We start from the raw sequence: 22,193 nt of genomic DNA, 5'->3' as shown, positions 1-22,193 counted from the left end.
TAAGTTGTGTGGAAAGCATAGATGTGGTTTTCTTAGGTTTTACAGATCATTCACAATAGAAACGAAATTTCTTCTTCATTAGCCCGTTGTCTTGTCCCTGGTATTAAAATGACTTTTACAGAGACATTACTTGTAGCTAGTCATGATTTCCATTCTCATATTGAAATAGAAAAAGAACCAAAAATCCATTGTTTAATACAGTTTTAATTTATAGTAATTTGTGAAATAAAAAACACAAATACAGGCCTTTTTAGACTAGCATTTGTGAATTGTTTGTAGCAATTAACTGTACAGTTTGAGCAGAAATAAGTAAACAGCTTCAAACACAATTCAGCTGTCTATAGCTGAGGACGTGGTCTGCTACAGCTCTATTTTGAGGTCTTGCTTATTTTAAGGAAGCTTCCCCTGCAGTTGTAGCAGATAAAAGCCATTCTGCCTAGCAACCCCAAAAGGGATAGATGCTAACATCTCTCTCTAGCCACCTGCTTATAGAAAAATGCTTTTTACTCTGCAAACCACAAAATTCTTTATTCCAGGGATCCCATTTTGGATACTGAACCCTAAGATTGCCTTTTTTTCCCCACTTTGTCAATATCAGGACAAAAAATTAAAACTCTTAGACTCAATAGCTTTTCAGCTTCTGTTCTTCAAGATGTCCTATGTGCCTATCTGCAACTAACAGTTCTCAGGAAGCCTGGTGAGCCGTCGTTGTCTGGGCTGGTGTGCACAGATGGTGGTGCTCACGGTAGCACTTGGGCTTTTCTGGGCAGGTGTGTAGCTGTGAAGTTACAAAGCTCAACTAACCTGTCGTGGAACTTAAAGCCATAAAAGTCCACTCAATGGCCTCAGGGGCAAGTCCAAGTCTCCCCATTTGCCTTCTGAAAGTTACTTACCCTCATGTTTTCTCCATGCCATGTAGTTACTTGGCATTAGCAGAGTTAGATTTCAGCAAAAGATCAGGGGAAATCACATAAATAAAAGATGCATAAGATCATATGGTCTGTCCATATGATATATTGGAAAAACTGTGAAAAAATGACCTTAGATGGTTTAACATTTGAACACGTTGAATTAGGTAAGGAAATCTAAGTGCAGCATTCTTTCCCAAGACCTATGAGGGAGAAGGCAGGTGGTGCTCATTTATTTGTGCTGTGCCTCTGCAGAGAGCCTTGCTGGGTGTGATAGAAATGATAGACATGCAAGAGAGATACCACTAAAGGGGTATTGCATCCTCCTTTCTTTCTGGGACTTGGAAAGAGAGTGCACTAACTCTCATGCTCTGTGTTCAGTTTCAGCCTAGAAGGCTTGGCAGGAGGAGATGGTGTCGGAAACAAACCGTCCTCATCTCTGGAAGTCGTCAGCTCTGCGAACACCAAGGAGCTCAGGCACCCTTTCAGTGGTGAGGAGCGGGGTGACTCTTTGGTGTCCCTTTCGGAAGAGGATCTGGAATCAGGCCAGAGAGAACATAGGATGTTTGATCAGCAGGTAAGGTTGAAATGTGGACCTGGAGCCAATTTGGAAAACCTTAATTTTCTCTCCCTAAATATGTCCTCATGTTACCATGAGGCTAGCAGCTCTGATTACTTACTCATTACATAATCCACTCAGTCTAACGCAAAATAAGTTTTTAGCACTTAATACTAATTAAACAATAGGATTAATCTGCATAGATTTAAATATATGTATTAAATATAGTACTATCAAAGAAACTTCTTTTTAAGTTATGAAAGTACCATGGATATTAAATCAAGTGTTTTCTTCTTTTCTGAGGACTTCTTTTACCACCCCAATAGTAAAATGAGCCTGGAGGTGTGTTACATACCATTATTAAATTTCCCTGTTTTCAAAACCATGTCACAGGTTTCTCTTTCCCGGGAAAAACACTCCTCATTCTTTATCTCATCACGTTGTCAAGGAAAGGACGAGTTATTCTCTCCTTCCTGTCACTGCCAAAATTCTTGCGAGAACACCTGCACTCCTTGCCTCCCTCTCACCCCTAATGATGCCTTGATGTCCGCCACTGTCACTGTCTTGCAGATCTGCTCTTGAAGGTCATGGGTTTCCTTGTCTACCAAAGCAAGTGACCTTTGCTGAGTTCTCATCTTCTCAGCCCTGCATTAACACTCACCCCTTCTGACAGTCCGTCTGGGAGTTTTTGAGTTGAGAACCCCCAGTCCTCTTTCTTGGGCAAAGGAGACCTGGGATTCGTTTCTGAGAGGATTCCAGGATACCTATCCAGATGAAACATTTCTGACTAAACAAACAAAAATGTTCAACACCTGTCTCTGAATAGGTGACTAGAGTTTTAAGTAGCAATATAGTGAAACATTTTTTTCTTTCTTATGGAATGTATTGGGGTGACACTGGTTAATTATAAAGGTTTCAGACATACACTTCCATACTAACACGTCTGTATATTGTATTGTGTGTTCGCCACCCCAAGTCAGGCTTCCTTCCGTCCCCATTTACCACCCCATGCACCCTTCCACCTCCCCCTCCCCCAGAACATTTCTAATTAAACAAGGAAACAAAAATGTTGAACAGCCTGTACTTTGAATAGGTGACTGAGGTTTTGTGTAGAATTGTCCTTTTTATTTCATCCTACTACACGGCAGTGACGTGACCAAATGTAAGCTTGGCACCAGGGGATCCCCTTAGCAATGAGTGCATCACTTACAGCCCTGTGAAGGCCTAAGGAAAAGAATAGTTGAGGAAATGGAGAAGCCAAAGGACTTACCCATGGACACAAACTAAGGAGCGGGGAAGGCTGGAGGGAGGAGGGGATAAAGGGAAGAAAAAAATGGGACAACTGTAATAGCATAATCAATAAAACATACTTAAAAAAATCAAATAGAAGGCGGAAAGAGATTCTGCTGTGCCTCACCTTCCAGGACCTCTGTTGACCTCAAGCTTTTTATCTTGTGTGCAGCCTCAGAGCTGCTTGTATCTCTGATCTGGACACAATGCCTGTAGCCAACTTCCTGTTGAAAGTCTCTGCCTTTCCCTGAGGTCATTTTTCAGACCTCACAGTTGTATTGGAAACATAGCAACTGTGCGTCAGACTCCATGGTTACACAGGAAACAAGCCCTAAATAATCAGAAGTCTTCAGTGCTGTCCAGTGGCATTTATGCTAGTAACGGATTTTCATTGCTTCCCTTTCAATGTGTGCAAGTCACAAAGGGGCAGATTTTAGCTACCTTGAAGGGAAGGGATTTATCAGAATTTAAAACTAGTTAATGGTTAGGATGGGCTCTCCAAACAGCAGATACGGGCTGGTGAACACTGAGCGACTGTTTCTGGAGTGCCATTGCAGGACCTTCTGCAGCCGGTTGGGTTACAAGGCCTTGCAGCCGCTGTGAGTTTGCTGGGGAGTTAAGTTATCAAATTGCAGTCAGGCTCCTGTAGAGAAGCAGGCAGTCTAATCTTAGAAGAGGAAATGGAAGAGATTTAGGCTTCTTTCCAGATACAGGGCTGCTTTGCTTGTGGTCTTGAAACATTTTTACTTAGATCTCTGTTTCCAACTCTTTAAGATCAGAATATTATTACTGTACTTCCACAAATGAAATTATTTTTATCTGGTTATGCATTCAACAGGTCTTAATTAAGCACTTACTAAGTTTGAAACATTGTTGGGTACTGTCAGGGATACGAAACCACGGTAAAGGATGCATGCTCCAGTTACCCCCAGCTTACAGGGGAGAAAACGAAGGCTCAGAAATGCGGAGCAAGTCTCCACAGTTGAGCAGGGGCTGACTTCGGTCCACGGCTGTCTGACTGCAGCTCTTAGGCCTATGTGCTGCCTTATTCCCAGCTTGGGCTGGAGCGTACCGTTCTGTGCTTATCTAGAAATACAAGAGCATGTACTTAGAACCTGTTCTTCATTTCCTTTCTTTACAGACCTGTCACGGATCTAAACCACAGGGATTTAATTACCGTACATCAGCCATTTCTTCTACATTGACAAAATCCATCTCATTAATGACAATCAGCCATCCTGGGTTGGACAGTGAGTATAATACTACTTTTGTAAAAAATTAAATATGCTTTAAATACTTTTTCTGTCAATTTTCTTAAGACCCTAAGACCCTATAGCGTGACCTTCCAAAATTTCCTTGCTTTTTCCTCTGAATGAATGGCTCATCATTTACATAGAAAAGGTAAGATAGAATTCAGTTCTGTGGTCTTCCTTCTCTTGCTACCTAAAAATCTCCTTAACACATTAATAAATTTATTATATTTTGGAGGCCTAAACCTGACATATTTTTTAAAACTTTATTTTGTAATAATGTTAGACTTCAAAATTAGTTGCAAAAACAATGCAAAGGATTACCATATATTCTTCACCTGGAGTCCCCAAATGTGAAGACACATGATGCTCTCAAGGATGCTCTCTTATTTTACCACAGAGCCATTATCCAAATTTTATCCAGTGTTATTTTTCTGAGCTCTTCAAAGATGTCAAGTTCATAAAGGACAAAGACTGAAATAGAGTTTTGGTTAAGTGAGTGCCAAGGGGATTACATCGGAAACTGATAAATGCCACTGCATGCAAATTCAGGGTCCACTGGCTATGAGGCTATAGAGAGAGGTCTGGCGGCCGTAAACGCAGGCCTTTTGCAAATGAAAGATGCTCAAAAATACATTTGCATTGGATGCAAATGTTTGTCACAGAAAGGCAGCTTGCTCTTTGGAAAACCCCACTTTTTTGTATTATTTTTAAAATACTGCTTTTTCTTTTTAAATGAGTTGCCAGTGTGAGGTCTTGATGTAAAGATTTAAATTCTCAACAAAGGTGGAGTGGTACATTACCTTCTTTGCTAAAAGAGCAAGAATCTAGGAGGCTGAAGCAAAGGGAGTAGATAAACTGCTGTTTCTGGTGCTTCTTCAGTGTCCCCTGACAAAGCCCCTGTTCGACAGTTCAGGACAGACAGAAGTTGCTGCCCTGAGTTCATGGGATGCTCTGTCTCCAGCCATGACTTCCTGGATTTAATTCCCACAGTGGAGTTCAGACATGTTGGCCAATTCTCTTCACTTTGTTCTCCTTTTCATGAGATTACTACTTCAGATACACATCTGGCCTATTGGAGAAAAGGTGCCTAACATCACTTATTCTCAAAGATACAGGGATAACCTCACAGAACCGTAACAGAAACAGCTTCAACTGCTTTTGTTAGGGTTTGGGTTTTGTTTTGGTTGGGCTTTGGTTTAGAGGTTTTGCTGGAATAGAATGGAAATTATTTTAAGAAAATAGTTGATGGTGGATCCGATGGGCCTGGTGTGCCAAAGACAGACAAGAAAGAGCCCTTTGGTGAGACATGTCAGCCCCCCGTACCCTCCTTCCAGGACTAGCCAGTACAGTGGCCTGGTGGAGACTCTGTTCCAATGGCAGCAAACACCCAGCACCAGCGGATTACGTCCCAAAGAGAGAGCTTTTTCCTATATTTTGTCACACGTTCTCTGGCCTTGGGCATGAAATACTTCATTATTTTTCCCCCCAGAAAGCAAGATGTTTTTTTACTGTGTTTTCAGTTGCTAGCCAAACACTATAAATAATGTGGCTGACTCCCAAGAAACACTGCCTTTGAGTGCCAGAGGGGCCGGTTCGTGGAGCTTTGCCTCCTGTGGCCAGGATGGTTGGTGCTCAGCTCACTGAGAGACACTGACAGCTGCCAGAGCAGGGCTCTGAGCAAGTGTTCGGTCCTTTTGTTAGAATAGGGCATCTTCATCCTAATTTACAGTGTTCCTTGCCGGCAGGTTTGGAGGGAGGGGTCGGGAAGTCATTGACTAGCCCCTCCTCCTTCCCTGTGTCAGCGTGTACTCTAATTGGAGGACAGTCACCTCTTATGACGCCATTTCTCCTGAGTCCCTCCCCTTACACAATTGAGTTAATTTTCCCAACTGTATTTTTGTATTTTGTACCAGAAACATGGTACATTCTTTACAAACAGGTGTAAAAACCTGGGCCGTTGAACAGGAGACTAAAACTTCTGTTTCATGTGCTGTGCTTTGGAGCATCCGCATAACTGGATAGATAGTTCTAGATTTGCCACAGGCTCAGCTCTCCAATTCTAGATCGATTGAGTGCTGTATGAGCCATCTTTGGTCACGGTCTTCCTAGCTGAAACAATCACGATTACTGTGCACACAGCGATTTTACCGTCTCAAGTGTTCGGTACACTTCACCTATTTTAACTCGCATTTTATCGTAAGCCCACTGAGTGCCTTTGGGACCTCAGGCTAGATACTGAAACACTTTGCCTCAATTATTTGAACTATTAAACAGTGATAATAATATGATATGGTTTAAATGTGAATTTACTTAAAGTCCTTAGCATGTTTCCTGCCTTATAATAAGGACTTGTTGTCGTTAGGGAGTTAGTTCCCAGAGCCCAGGCCCATTTCTCTCTGCCCAGCTTCAGCAGCGTGACAGAAACGAGGACAGCGCCCCTCGTGTTCTGTAAGTGGCTGTGTCTCATGGACACCCATGGCTAGGAGCAAAGTGCTTTCTGAACTCAGCCCTCACTCACTGCTGTCCATCTCGCTCCCGTGCTCTGTCCTCTTTCTTTAAAGAAATGAATTGCTCCTCTCACAGTCTTCCACGCTTACACATTTCTGAGAATGTACTGGGCCGCTGTCTGGAATGTCTTGTGTCATTTGCCAGATGAGAAAAACAGACAAACCCCTACTGCCATTTCTAAGCTGGGATCTGTTGCAAAAATCCATCGATGTGGAGGAAAATACTGAGTAAAGATGGTGACTCAAATCTTTCTGTCATTTTCTGGGGTGTCAGGTAGACTGGCAACAGCTTATGGAGGGACCTCAGTGGATGGGAAAGCTTCCTGACTCATGTCTTGGATTTGCTGTGTTGGTGGGAGGAACATGATGGAGCATCTTGCTGGCTCCTTCTGGAGAATCAAGGTAGCCCGGCGCTGCCTGTGTCTTGTGGGAAAGACGCCAGGAGGGCTCGCCCTCACCATCCGCGCCCGGAAGTGTGTTTGCATCACTCCTTCTTGCATCAGAGAGGATTGGGTGGAGGCTCCCAGCCTGCCAGGAGACACTTACATGGTTTCCATTTAGAATTTAAAGAGTCAAGTTCATTTTTGCTGTACAAATACTTCCGTTTTTAAACTTGTCATTGCTCTTACCCAGAAGGTGCCTACAAACTGTAGAGAAACTGCTTGATTGATTCTATCCCTGGAAGAACCCTAGCACATTAGCAGGGATAATGTTACAAGGAGAGTCATACCCATGAGATGTTTTCCCTTCACAGGCTTCTTTCATGAATTCCTTTTTCCCCTTCATTTTGCTTCTTTGTCACACAGAAGGGTGTTCATCAGGGGCACTTGTCCTTGGGGTCAGTCGTATGCCCTCACTCCCTGTGTGGGAATCGGCCAGGTTCCTTATGTGTGCCTCGATGGGAACACTGGCTTGTGATCAGAAGGTTTCATTAGACCGTGGTGGTGAAGTCCGTCTGGAGAGCCGCACTGTGCCATTTACATGTCCGACAAGCACCGGATCTGAAAAGATAACCCACGTGGCCAAAGATCAGGGCGCACCTCTGGGAAGTTAGGCATAAGTGCTGATGAGGATATTTTATCTCTACTTTCTCTGCTAATTGCCTCTCTTATTTTAAACTGTGGCCAGTGCAGTGAGAATGTAGTGGAACACACATATTTTCTTATAGTGCTTCTAGTTGGAAAAGGTGACACAGACAGATATGTCAGGGCATAAACTGAGTCAGGAAGATGGAGTTTTTCCGTTGGTCTTTTGGTTGAATTGCAAGGCTTGAATATATACATGGTTATTAAGTGATATATATGTTACATACATACACATTTTAATTTGGGGATAAATAATGTCAACATTGAGACCAAAAGGAAACGAGGGATTCGCTCAGTGAATTAGTATGTGGAGAGCAGGACTTGGGGGCGTTGGGCTTGTTATCTGAGGGCAGTGGAGCACTGTAAGTTGATTAAATTGATTCATTACTTGAATGAAACGCTTCATACAGACCCCACTGGAGAGCATGTTGGGTAGGAGAGGCGGTCAGAGCATTGCAAAATGCAGATGGAAGCATTTGGTGGCCTGAACTGGAGCCTGGAGTAGTGGCAGCCGGGAGAAGCTGGTGTTGAGAAAATTCCAGAAGACAAAATCCAAAGGACTGAGTGAGCTGTGATGTAAGGATTCCCATTTCTGTTTTGAATAATGAGTTAGATTTAGGTACCACTCCACGAAGTGAAGGGTTATAGGTGGAGGAGCAGGTCTAGAGGAAAGATAGGTTTACTTAGGTACTTGTTCTCTTGGAGCTGCCTGTGGGATACCCACCCCTACGTGAGCAGTTAGGTGAACCGGTTGTGAGTTCAAAGGACAGACCTGGCCTGAAGACAGAAGTGGTGAGTCACCGGTATGTATTGTGTACAGACTGCAGTTAAGAGGCGGGAGTGAATGAGGAATTCAGGGTGAGGAGGAAGAGAGCCAGATGCAGTTTTACTTTGAAGGGAAAAAAAAAACCTCTGGCTATAAATTATAACCATTAAAAATAACTTAGACCCTGGCTGGTGTGGCTCAGTGGATTAAACACTGGCCTGCAAACCAAGGGGTCACCAGGTCAATCCCCAGTCAGGGCACATGCTTGGGTTGTGAGCTAAGTCATGCCTCCAGTAGGGGGCGTGCGAGAGGCAGCCACACATTGATGTTTCTCTCCCTCTGTTTCTCCCTCCTCCTCTCTCTAAAAATATATAAATAAAATATTTTTAAAAATTTAGTTATTGTTTCATAATCTAACAAGTTCATATTTGTTGAATGAATTTTTTAAAGCTGTGTTCGGAAATAAAGATGAAACTGTGAATAAGTTGCATTGTTTGCCTAGACAGCCTCTCTGGGAACCATACGGGCCAGTGACACTGTTCTGTCCCAGGGGGGTTGGAGGTGCCTTCAGCGTCACCCTGGTGTAATCCGTGCCTGTTCTAATGACCCCTGTTAACCCACTCCTCAGCCCTGCCGCCGCCGCCGCCGCCCGCGAGGCAGATCTCCTTCTCCATCAGCATCTCTCCGCTCCTCCTTAAGTCTAAAACTCTCTTTTCTCTGGGCTCTTCTCATTCCAGTGATGAGGAGGAGGAGTTACAGTGTAAGTAAGCAACCATGGGAGCCCGGGGCTGCTCTCCCGCGCCTGACAAGCACTGAGAATGCTCTCGGCTTGGCACCAAGAGGTGGTGTGGGGACCTTTATCCCCCTGCATGCCCTCGTGTCTAAACCATGTGTCGTCATGCTTTGCTTTGAAAATTAATTTGGTAAGACAGTTTTGGTCTTCTGTCCACGATGCACCCTGATTAATCCGGTGGCCTGATTGCAGGGCACGAGAGTCCGTCCCGGGACGCCAATGCCTCCCCAGGCACCAGCGGTGTGTTCCCATCCCACCGAGTGCCTTCCGTAACACCGAGTGCTGATTTCACAAAACTTTCCGTCTGGTGATGTCATCCTCATCGTTCCTCATTTCACTTGCTTTGTCTCATGGGACAGATCTCTGGGTGCCCACCTGTGCTATTTACCAGCTCATGTTAATTTTTTTTCTTCTCACCTTTTCCTCCTATTTTCTTTCCTTGCAACTTTTTTTCAGTCCTTTTTCTACACTGTGGGTTTCAGATGAATATGTCCTTACTTGGCGATACCGAGTTTTAAAACTTTACAAGGTGTCAGTTCTAGTAAACTTGGAAGGGAAATGAATCCCTCCTTTCATGGGAATGAACTGTTTTCATTTGTGCAAGATTTCTACAGTATTCCAAGATTATTATTTTTAATGGAAAATTATTTCTAATATAAAGCTAAATAATGAATTGCCTTCATTTCATATAACTAATGAGTCCCACACAATTACAATACCTACATGGTTGAGCACCTTAATTCTCGACTGCTTGCTGACCCTGAGTTTCAGCAATATTTATTTAATCATTTAATATTTGAATATTGCAGTTTAATATTTAAGCACTGTTAAGCTCAGGGTGACATTTTTGCATTCTTCTTAAAGTACCTTATACACAGAAACACAAAGTGTAGTTAATTTCCTTTTAGCGCAGGCCTTACGTGTTCAGTACTTTTTCATAATTAAGAGAAATTTGGTAAATAGGCACACACACAATAAGATACTACTCTTTACCAGAATCCACCTACAACTTCGAGGGTTCAGAAATACTCGAGATTTTTTCATCTCGGCGTATTGATGATACTGTGGAAAATAGGTCAGGGGGCAGAAAAAAAAACAAAGGTGCCAGCAGATTTCTTCTACCTCTAATAGAAAATTATGGTGAACTCATCAGAATACAGGGGCTGGAAGAAACCTTCGAATCATCTCCCACCTTCCTCAAAATGTGTTCCTTAAACTCAGAACTACCAGTGAGAATTGGGCACGGGGGGCAGAGAAAGAAACGGAAGAGGTGGTTTTAGGGTCACAGAAATTTAGGAAACTCGGGCTGGAGCGGTTTTCAAGTGGTGATGTGGACACTGCGAATTTGCAAGGCAGTGTCCGCTGCACTGTGTTCACAGACCCATGAACAGGTGCGCTTCGATGCCAGGCCTTTTTGCTTCTGTGAGTACTTACATCATGGAAGTTGCTTTGGCTCTTCTGTCCCTTTCAGAGTGTCAAACTCACTTTCCCCGGGGCCACATCAGCCTCACGGTTGCCTTCAAAGGGCCGAATATGATTTTAGGACTGTATAAATGTAACTACTTCTCAACAGTTAAGTGAGAGCTTGGTGCTGCCACCCAGATAAAACAAGGTGGAGGGCCGCATGTGGCCTTGTGTTTGCCACTCGTGCCTTAGATGCTCTGAAAACCTGACCACACTGGGAATTTCAGAGCCACAGTGGACTAGTGACTTTTCAAAAACCTCATCCAAAAGATCATAGTAAATGAAGTAAAAAATTTTCAGCAATGGCAAAGTTGGAAACAGTCATAGGAGCCATAGGTTCTCCCACTGTTCAGTTATGTGTTTTTACGGTTTTCAATTTATTCAACCCAAATCTACTGTTAGCCTATCTTTGGCCAGGCTCTGTGCTGGTTGTTATTTTTATAGATTTCATTTTCAGTTTGTTCATGTCACTACTGTGGTCATTTACTAGGTACCACAGAGTCCCGGCAGCCTGAGAAAGCTTAACACCGCTTGTAACGTTCAAGGCTCTGTTGGGTGGAAAAAGTTTTAAAGCCACTGATCTAAACCATACTTTGGGTTTGCTTTTTTTTGTTGTTGTTGTTGTTGTTGTTGATTGGTTTTGTTTAGGCTAAGGCCTCCTGAGGTTAGCATGCTGATGATTTCACACCTAGACTGTGCCAAACAGGGCCAGGGGCAGGTCCTGGATCTTATTCTTAATGGGCTCATCTGCCCCCCTCACCTGGCTGTTACCATGCATGATCAGTAAAATAGAAGAACCCCAAGTATGTAAAAGACAAACCGTATAGAAAGCAGTCTTTTTGAAGACTCAGAGTTTAAGTTTCTTATGCATTATTCCCACCTGTTAGCTGTTTACTTAATAATAATAACTACAGTTTTGCATTTCTGTTCAGAATCTAGAATGATTTGGGAGCTTAAGCATTAAAAAGAGTGGTATTCCTTCTGTTGTTCTACTTAGCATTGCCCAGCTGTCTGACTTGGCCTTATTTTAATGACCTGCCACAGTTTATGGCCTGGTGGTTGTGGGAGGGGGGAGAATGGGCCTGTGCTACTCACTCCAGCCAGCAGCAGCCTGGAGAGGGCCTGCACGCCTGCGCCAGCCCCTCCTCTCACAGGGAGGAAACGAACTCCTCACCCCAGATCGGTGGCATGCCCCAGACCCTATAAGCCAGCTCGGGCTCTTCTTACTGTCCCTGGACCCTTTTCCTGGAATGTTCAGGAGCATACCAGATACGTGTTAGCTAGATTTTCAGTGTAGAGAGAACTACCTGAGAGTGAAATTAACAGAATGTGATATTTAATTTCCCATTTCGTATTCTTCCTGTGACATCATCTCAGAATGATGATCTGTAGGAACTGAACATTTGATAAGAACAAGAATGAAACATGTCTTGTCTTAGTTTGAACATTAGGGAAAAAAATCTTGATTTGGGGTTTGTTCAGTTACTTGGATCCTGGATTAAACTTCTTTATTGGGAAATTCACTCACCATCACAGTTCTAATTTGGGGGTTTCTGGTTTAATTTTTCTTCTACCAAACCCTTAGCAGGAGAAGGCCCTGTGCACTGACTTTGAAATGCTGTCTCTGCTTTTTATCTCGGTCATTGTAGACATTTTAGACATTTTCTCTGTCCTTCAGGTACAGTCCTTTGGTTCTAACATTTCTCTGCCATTTTTGTTTTCTAGATTCCCGGCCTTTCCACAGCACCAGTGCTAACCTGACAGAGAGGTACTGGACATTTATTTGTTACTCTTTTTCCCGAAGGGAAATGAAGGAAATCCAGAATGTATTATGACATTTAACTGAGTAAAACTACATTTGTGGAGTTTGTTGGGTTCTCACTTTCTTGAGTGATAAACCTGGAATGATGGTTCGAAGTGGTTGGTAATGAGACTGTGCCCTTTCTAAATGTCTTCAGTACTTTTCTTTTGTCATTACTCTTTCGAATGATGAAGGCTATTGTGTGCATTTAATCGTGTAAGAAACACTTCTGTTTGACTTTATGAATGTTTGTACTCCTTGCTTATGGCGGTTTTTAATTTGTAAGTCTAACAACAGTTGGTTTCGGGGGTGTGTGGGGGGGGGTGGTATTCCCCCTGGTCCTCCGGGGCTACGCTCTAAAACCCTCAGTGGGTGCCTGACACTGTGGACGGTACTGACCTCTGTAGATACCACATGTCTCTGCACGTATGAAGGATAGTGTTTAATTTATAAATTGTGCACAGTAAGAGATTCACAATAAGTAATAAAATCGGGTAGTTCTAACAACATATTGTAAGGAAAGTTACATGAATAAGGTCTTTCTCAGAGTCTCTGACTGTACTGGACTCCCCCTTCTTGTGCTGATGCGGGATGATGCAGCACCTTTGGCGACAGAACGTGGGCACTGGGCTGTGCTGTTCTCAGACGATGTTGTAGCAAAATGTTCAGCAGCCTCGGTCCATCTCTTGTCCTGCCTCCTGTCTTCCATGAGGATATAAGGACTTGTAGGAAAAATAGTGTGTGACAAAAATGGTTGCAAAGAATTTGGTGGAAGACATTTTAATTTTTAGAAAATAACTTATATAGTCCTTTTTTTTTAGTCTGTCTTTTTGTTTTTATGTAGTATAACAGAAGAGAACTACAACTTCCTACCCCAGAGCCCCTCCAAGAAGGATTTTGAAGGGAAGAGCGGCACGAAAGTCAGCCGCACTTTCAGCTACATCAAGAATAAAATGTCCAGCAGTAAAAAGAGCAAAGTGAGTACCATCGTGGGCGTTCCTTGCGTGACCCCTCAGTTAGTCACCCGGAGGCTCCTGTCACTGTCACAGCCTACCCGCACCCGAGAACTAATGCAGGGTGAGGGTGCATGGGAGTAGATTCAGAGAAACGCTTTGAGATGGCGTATTAATGGGAGAAAAATAACAGCAAGAAAAATAACAAGAGGCAATACCACTAACGGAGTTTTCACCACGTGCTAAGAAATTTTCACACATTATCTTACTTGTCTTGCTTTTGTGGGACGGAGACACTGTGTCTGGGTGCGTGCATGGCTTTGATGTGGAACCAGAGGTCCAGGTGCCGGAACTGGTCATCGGGTTTGCAGTGTAGCTGCAGGGAGTTATGCCAAGACCCGTGGACGGAAAATACTTACATTTGGGTTTAGAGGTCAGCAAGATGGTCCCACAGAAAGTAACAAGAACTTTTAAGACAAATGTGAATTCTTAAATCTCTTTCTAACCAGGAGTGTGCTGTAGTACATCCTCTGTAGTGCCTGAGATTCAGATAACATGTGTACACATCTTTGTATAGTGGTTAATTTTTCCATGCTCATTATAAGAATAATTAAAACATAAAAGTAAGAAAATAAAAATCACCTATAATAACCCGGCACTGAGATGACTGCCCTTTTAATCTGCTTTTAAACTGTTTTATTTATTTATTTTTATTTATTTTTTTTTTTAGAGACAGGGGAAGGGAAGGAGAAAGAGAGGAAGAGAAATATCAATGTGTGGTTGCCTCTCATGTACCCCCTACTGAGAGTACAACTTGAGTGGCAACCCAGGCATGTGCCCTGATTGGGAATCTAACCAGCAACCCTATGGTTCACAGGCCAGTGCTCAATCCACTGAGCCACACCAGCCAGGGTGACTTTTAAACTGTATTTTAAAGAGAAAGAAAGAAAAGGAGATAACATATCAATTCCCAGTGCTGGGGAAAAACTTTCAGCCTCCCACTGCAGTGGCCCTGCATTTATCTTCCCAGCCAGCATCCCACAAAATAAGAAAAAAGTGAAAAATACTGGAAATCAGTTAAGGAGCTCCTGCCAAGGAACCACTATGTACACGTGTGTGTTGGGGGGGCACATACACAGGTGCACACACACTCAGAAGCGGGGAGTAAACGCTCAAGGGTGTTGCTGTCAGTGGGCACCTCCCCACACTCCTTCCCATACCTTGCCCCCAAACAAAACCGCAGGCTTCTTAGGCCCTCAGTTAAGTGGGGTGGTCGAAATATAGCTGATATATTTTCCTGGGTTTTGCAAATAGGATGTCTTTTAGAAAACACTAGGTTTGCTCAATAGTCAGAGCAGTTTTTCCGTACAACCTGCCACCAGAGTTGGTTTCTCTCTTTCACTTCTGTGGCCCAAGTGCAGGGTGGATAGGAATGGGGCTGTCAGGAAATTAGAAGACAATGCAGAGAATCTAGCAAGTGGTGTCTAGAATAACTACATGTAAGTATTAACTTCATAGCCTTGTTTTATAAGTCAAAAATAAGGTTAAAGAGGGCAGAATGCTTGGTGGTATTCCACATACGGGCAGCAAGGCTTAAAACAGAGCTGTGTGTATTTTACTTATCACTGCTGGCTGGGACACTGGTTGGCATCAGCAAAAGAAAGTCTCCTTGGAAAGGTAGCTATAAATCAGCCAAATGTTAGAGTGACTTCCATAGCCTCAGTGTTCTGCTGGGTGCCAACACGCAGTCCCTTGAAAAATTGTATGATCTGTTCATATGATTTCGAAATGTTTTTAAACTGGAATATCTCCTTCAAACAAACGGATAATCGGAAGATCAGTAACTAAGTGGAGGTTGCCCTCCCCGTCAGCTCCACAGTGACCCTGACTTCCAGGCGCAGGAGTAAATTCACCGGCCATGACATTGCTGAGGTAACACAGACAGGCATGAGCAGGATGAGTAAGCGTGAACTTAGGTCCTGGAACCTGACCTTTAAAAGTCATCCTGGCCTCCCTGCTGTACCACCTGCAGCACAAAGCAGCCTGTTGCAGGTCACAGAACTAGGTGACATTAAGGCAGAGCCTCGCACAGTCTGACTTCCAGCAGGTAGTACTCTTCCCCACTCCCCCTTAAACAAAACCTGCTACTGAAAGTATCTTTTTTTTGTGTGACTCCTCTAATAAGCAAAAGACTGCTGTTTTGCTCCTGGGAGGGTGAAGAGAAAGGGCAGGAGAAAAGAAGGTAATTTGTGTGAGAGGGAAGTCTGTCATCACTGGCAGAAGCAGTATCGGCTGACCTGTTATCAGAACGACAACATTCTTTTGCAATGAGATGGTTCCTCTTTCCCTCTCGGCTTCACGGTGTGACCTTTAGGGGCTGGTGCTATCTCTAGCAATGGAAACTCAAAAAAAATGACAAGGCTCTAAGCCTAGATTGCAGTCTGTTGCATGGTGTCAGGTGTTTGGAGTACCCCGGTGACCAAATATATTAAGACGTTTAAGAGTCACCTTTCATAATTGTTACTAGCTAACTTGAAATGACAGTTTTTTAGAACCTCCAGCAGAATAGCTTGGCTTCTGCCAGTGTACCAAAAGATAGTAAGAAATACAGGAGACACCAAAGTGGCACATTTTTAAATTACGGTGAATACCCTGTGTTTATACACCGCTGTGCCGCCCAGAGTGTTGCCGTGCAGAAGTGCTTCATTCTCTGAACGACGGCACACAAATGAGTGAGCGTTTCAGCCCACTTCACAGCTACCGAATAATGTTACTTCTCAATAATGTTAAAGATTGGGAATGAGTGCTTCCTTTATAAAAATTATATACTTTTTGCTTTGAAATTATTTTTTAAAGAGATGCTATTAGATCTCATCTAATCTGCTTTTATTCGTTTATTGTGCAGTGTAACCATTCCTACTTTTTTCTTAAAGGAAAAGTTTGAGCGTGTGCTGCAGATTATATTAAATCACCACCTCTAATTCTTCAAGTCTTTAAGAATGGCTTGGAAATTTCTACTTCCCTTACAATTAAGCATGATGTATAGTCACACACAATAAAGTAATTTGTAGTTATTAACTGAGATATAATTGGCATGCTAATTATGTTAATTTATAATATGTGATAACAAACAGTTGTTAAATTATATTCAGAGGATCCCAAAGCCAGCCACAAGGTGGCAAATGGTTCGCCTTCCATGGATAATCCAGTTCGTCCGTAGCATTGGGCTGCATATGTGTAGGGTTTGAGAAATTGAGACTAATCCTTCACATGTCCTTTTAAGAATTAACCAATAACTGGCATGAGTTAATAGATGAATATGTGGGTGTATTTTTAAAGCGGAGAGCCTAAACAGGAAGTACAACAGGAAGACTGACAGTTTCTGCTTTTGTCGAGTTTTGTACCTTTGAGAGATAGGACTGTTTCCTGGTAAATGTGTTTGCTTGCCACAGTGCTCAGACAGCAATAAGCATGATGTTCTCCTGCGTGGAGAGAGTGGAGGGGCCCTCTTTAAAGCAGCGTAGCACACGGATTTTCTTTTTCTTTTTCCGAGGCTCCCCACTCTGCAGACAACCAGGAGATGGTTAGAAATGTTTTTAGCAAGTTCTTAACCTCACTCATCCCTTCTTTGATTAGAACTCTGCAGCATGACAGTTGCATAATCACAGCATGTTCCACGTTTTAATTGCTTGTCTAAATTGGTAGATTTTAGAAGGATGAAAATTATTTTTTTCATAGTATCCTAGTGTAGTTGTTGTCTGCACCTTCCCCTTTACACACTTCTAGCTTCCATTTCCCAGCACAGGTCGAAAGTTTGTCAGCTGTTAAACAGGGAAAAGTCAAATTTTAGGAAACAGCCCATCGCTGCTTACCACAGGCGACTTTACTAAAAAGTTTCTTAGGGAAACGTACTGCTTTTTCTAAAATGAGGTGTTTGTTTTTAAATAGGTGAGATGTGTTCCCTCGCTTCCAGTGTTTAGAAAGTGGCTTCAGTCCTTACCAGAGTTCCCATCTTGCAACTTCAGCACCATGCACACATTTTGGGGAATTAGTTTTGTTTCGTTTCCTGTGTCCTCTGTCCTCTGTCACTAGGGTAGCTGGCTTCACTGGCAGCATTCGAACAGTTGAGCTCGTGTTGAGGAAACGAGCAGCCTCAGCCCTCCTCCCTCCTTTCCTTTCTCAACCGGTCTCTGGCTTCCTCTGACGGCTTCTCTAAGGGTTCTCTGATGGCAGCGCGAAGCTGCCGGGCTCTGCCCTGCCGGCATGAGCCCCCCCTCCTTCCGTGAGAGCACACTTCCTGGCATGGGGGTCCGTCATGTCGGTAAAATGGGGTCGGTTTCATGAAGTGCCCCTCATCACAGTGCGATTCATAGGACCGAAACATGATGAGGTAAGAGCTCGACCTCTTTAAAGCACCGAATGCTAATACCTGGAGACAGAGGCCATGGAGCTTGCTGGTTTGTTTAGTTTTTATTCTTGGAAGGACGGTGTTGGGTTGCTGCAGAGGAGGCGGATCGTGTTTATTATGTGTTCAGACTTGAAGCTCGTTGCGAGGTTTGAGAGGAGTTGCGTGGATGTGTCTGCCCGTGGAGCGTGCATGGGCTTTCTCGAGCAAAAGGTCAGATGCTTTTCAGTTGAACATCTTACACATGGAAAAGCCTTCAACAAAATTTAGGTTAAAGAAAGAAGTTACTTGAGAAACTCAATTTTTGTTAGTGATTTTTATTAGAGTTTTATGTACTTGAGCGGTTACTAATTTCCACTGAGAACAGTTTCCTGTTTTGTAAAGAGAAGTACATTAGTTTTTCTCCCTTCCTCTCTTGTTACTTTTTTATACTTCTAAAGCGTATCAGTTCAGCACTTAGATTTTCATGCACCTTCTACTAGAGAGAACTTGACGTGAATCATAGCCTTAGCAAACATTCGTCGTTTCAGTTCTGAGTAGGAAGCTGGGATCTGCTCATCATTTGCTGTGTGACCTTTTGTGAGTCAACAAACCTCTCCAGTTCTTGGCAGTAGAACAGCACGAAGGAGCCGAGCTGTAGAGTTGGCCAGCTCTGGATCTTAAGTCCAGCTCAGGCAGTTACTGGGGTGTGGCCACAGATGCAGTATTAGACATCTCTAAGTCTCAAACTCCTCAGATGTAAAATAGAGATAATAAGCAGTACTCACTACTTCATGGGGTTGTTACAAGAAAATACATGTGAGTTGCTTATGACAGTGCTTGGCACATAGTAACTATTCAAAAAATTTAGCTGTTACTATTTTTATCTTTAGTTGTGAAACGGGATGCTTAATGCCCACCCTACCTACTTCACAGTTGTTGGATCAGATGAAATAATGTATGTGCAAGGCAGTAGTTGTCATCACTGACTCTGGGGCACTCGTTTTCCAGGAAATTTAAGAGTGCCACAGTGGTATCATATTCCCTAGAAAATGGGTATCCCATCATTAGTGATTATGACAACTGTTAAATGCATTCTGTGAATTGTTGTGCATGGTCCATTGGTTTGAAAGGAAATCATTCCGTTGATATTGATTAACCAGCCAAATGCTCTGCCTGGCAAGAACCATTCATGGCAAGCATAGTTACACCCCACAATCCCAGCCTCCCAGGAGTAGTGCGCCCCTGAAATGTCCCTGACTGCCGCAGATGTTTGGTTAGGATCTAGCACTCAGCACTATTCATTAAGTTTTCAGAGTTTAAATTCCTCCTCCCCGTTGGAAAATTGGGCCAAAGTTAACATCTGTGAATCTTGCAATTCCAATTAGTAACAACTGAGCTTGTATACGTGGGGGGCGTTTAACATTTCTGGCCAGAGTAAGGGAGAAAACCTCAGAGGCGTGCCCTCGCTTGAGATTTGTGATCGGTGTGATGTTTTTTTTCCTGCTGTTCGATCATCTTCCCTCTTGCTCAGGCCACTCCCAGAATTGCTGCTGGCCCTTCGTCTGCCCCTGCCTGCAGCTGGTCCTGAACTCCTTGCCCATTTGCCGTGTGGGCTGGGCTTTGGCTTACTAAGGAGGATTCTTGGCCACTGCAGACATGTCCTACGCTAGCATTAGAGCCCCTTTCTGGTCTCTACTGCTGCAACCTTTCTAACTTTTGTTCAAAGCCGTCAGCAGCAACTGCTGCTGACCGCAGGCCACCTGGGTTGCGCAGGGCAAAGGAAGGCCTGCTAGTGTTCAATGAATTGTTGATTGTTTTCTTTGGCAGGAAAAAGAAAAAGAGAAAGATAAAATTAAGGAGAAGGAGAAGGATTCTAAAGAGAAGGAGAAGGACAAGAAGAACCTCAATGGCCACTCTTTCAGCTCCATGCCTGTCGTGGGCCCGATCGGCTGCAGCCAGTGCACAAAGCCTTTCACCAACAGGGATGCCTACGCTTGTGCAAGTAAGAGCTGTGCCGCTTCCTCTCTTGGCTCAGGGAAGCTCCTTCCTCGTTTCCTGTCCATCCCACCCCCTTATCTCTTCCTCGTTTTGGGGGAGAAGCGGTCCTTTTTATATCTTTCCTTAAACACCATTGAGGAAGAGCAGTCCCGATGCAGAACATGGAACCCGTGTTTTTTCAGAGAGGCCCAATTTCAGACATTCCACCGCTTGTCCCTAAGCCTGCTCCAGAAGTCTGTGTCCGTGTCAGAACCATCTCTAGGACACAAACCTTGAACCCCCCCAGTAGGCCCATGTCAGGTCACGTGCGCTCACTTTTCTTTCTGGCACTTTGGTGTGTGCTTCAGCCGTCTGTCGGGATCAGGTCGTGCAGCCCGCCAAGGGAGAGGACGGTCCTACGCAGGGCTGTTCGTGTTGAACTATTGCTGACCCACTGAAACCATCTGAAAGCCGTCTGTTAGCTAACCGTGGTCCCTGGCTTTGATAAGATACTACCCTGGGACAGAGGTCAGTGAGCTGTTTCTGTCAGCAACCAGATAGCAGACATCTTAGACTTGTGGCCACCAGGACTGGACGCTGCTGGGTCAGTGTGAAAGCAGCCAGAGGCAGGACATAATCCGACAAGCGTGACTGTTCCAGTGAAACTTCGCTTACAGACAGTGAAATTCGCACTCCATGTCATTGTCATGTGTCATGGCTTATTAATTCTTTAAAGTTTTTCAACCATTTAAAAATATTGGTAGCTCTCCAACCATATAAAAATAGGCCACAGGCCAGCTTTGACCCCCAGGCACTGATTTGCAGGCACCTGTTCCAAGACGTAACATCTAGAAATTTTGTCGCACAGATAGAAAGTGACTGTCTTTGTCACACACACCAAGGCAGATCGAGGAGGCTTCTGTGGTCAGACGTGTGCAGAGCCTGCAGATCAGCCCCCCAGGGCTGGGGCCGTTGACATCACGTGCCTGTACCCGTGCAGACTGACTAGTGCGTGATTCAGGCTCCCAGGAGCACTTCCCAGACCGTGATGTCATGACGTCATTTCCTGTTCAGTCCTTTGTGTGGAGTATCCCAGTGATTTGTTACTGAAAATAGTTCTCTTTTTGGAATTGGAAATTCTTACAAGTTTATTTCAGCAGATTGGTAGTTACTACAATAATAATTTCCAGTCTCTGCTGTCTTGACTAGAAGACAAGTGTGGAGTTACAGCTACCACATAGCCCGCAGCCTGTCTTATCTGTGCTACAGCTGTTGTGACTTTCTAAGGGACAGGCTGTGCCACCCGTACTCTTGTAAAATGACTTTTGTGGTCATATTATACCCCAGATGTTGTCTGCAGCCCTCTTTGTTTTACTGTCTTAGGTGAAAAACAAAAACCTCTTGGGGGCTGTCATCTAAATCTTTATGCATCCTTGTGGGCAGGTATCATGCACTCTTGTCCTCCTTTGCATGCGACTCACCAGCAAGCTGAGAATTCCAGTGTAAAAAGTTTTATGTGACCTCCAGGGACAAGAGACTGTCACCGTCCAGTACCCCAGTGTATTTGTTGTGGAGCCCCCGTTCTGATAGGACCATGCTGAGGACACCCGTAGAATGTCTCCAGTTTCTTAGCAGCTCGACACAGCCCACCTCTTGGTAGTGGGACAACTTGGTTGCCTAGCGCAGTCTCAGCAAGCACTTGTCTGTCTGTCTACTATTAACATATATGTAGCCTTCTCATGCAGGATTGATAATATTTAACATAAAATTTATGTAGGTGCCCTGTACGGTACTGATAGAGAGCTCATTCTGGGACTGAGAGAAGTCATATTGGCCATTTTCTTATTCTCTGGTTGGTTACTAGTATTGTTATTTATACTTACTGTCGTGGAGTCGTAATTTCTTTGCAGGACTTTGTGTAAGTCTCCTCTTCCCTCCAGAAACTCGTGCCACAGGTGAAGTGAAGCTGCCGAACACACAGGCTGAGGGAGGCCCCAGCATATCTGTCTGTACACTTGCCCCATTTCTCTTTTCAGTCAGGACAAATGAGAGCTGGGAAATTTTCCTCCTGTCTTCCAAAGAATCACTTTGTGAATCCCTTCTGCCAAGTGCCCGCTCTCCGTCCGGGGAGCTCTGGTCTTGGAGAACTGTATTTCTTGATTGGCGGTATGAACTTGATAGTGAAGGAACTTCATCAGTAAAGCAGACTGAACACCTGCTTTCTGCTATAAAACAGAAAAAAGTTTGATGAAATATATTCTTTTTAAAAAGCCTAATAACAAACGGAGCCTGCAGAAAGGAAAGTACCTGAGGGAACTCAGACTCATAGCAACGAAGAGCATCCCCCTCACTTTGGGGACAGGATGTGTGGCTTCAGGTCACACAGTGGGTGCTGGAACTGAGCCCCTGAAAAAACCAAGAGTTTTAAAGACTCACATTCACGCTGAAGG

The 22,193-nt window shown here is 43.9% G+C and overlaps 1 protein-coding gene across 11 annotated transcripts in view; it reads left to right on the top strand.

Annotated features, from left to right (window-relative positions):
* Window positions 1-22,193, top strand: part of AKAP13 (A-kinase anchoring protein 13) — a 226,593-nt gene that overhangs the window by 167,118 nt on the left and 37,282 nt on the right. For 8 of the 11 annotated variants that reach the window (XM_045824926.1, XM_045824932.1, XM_045824931.1 and 5 more), the window contains 6 exons: window positions 1,290-1,485; window positions 3,899-4,007; window positions 8,997-9,128; window positions 12,351-12,393; window positions 13,271-13,403; window positions 19,594-19,768. In XM_045824926.1, coding sequence (XP_045680882.1) covers window positions 1,290-1,485; window positions 3,899-4,007; window positions 8,997-9,128; window positions 12,351-12,393; window positions 13,271-13,403; window positions 19,594-19,768 — 788 coding nt within the window. The remainder of the gene's footprint in view (window positions 1-1,289; window positions 1,486-3,898; window positions 4,008-8,996; window positions 9,129-12,350; window positions 12,394-13,270; window positions 13,404-19,593; window positions 19,769-22,193) is intronic. The other 3 variants (XM_045824935.1, XM_045824934.1, XM_045824933.1) reach the window with 1 other exon arrangement.

This window comes from Phyllostomus hastatus, unplaced genomic scaffold (assembly GCF_019186645.2).
Source record: "Phyllostomus hastatus isolate PE091 unplaced genomic scaffold, TTU_PhHast_1.1 phas_scaffold_555, whole genome shotgun sequence".
NCBI lineage: Eukaryota > Metazoa > Chordata > Mammalia > Chiroptera > Phyllostomidae > Phyllostomus > Phyllostomus hastatus.
Note: the sequence above shows the minus strand (reverse complement) of the source record. Positions and strands in the feature narration are given on the sequence as shown.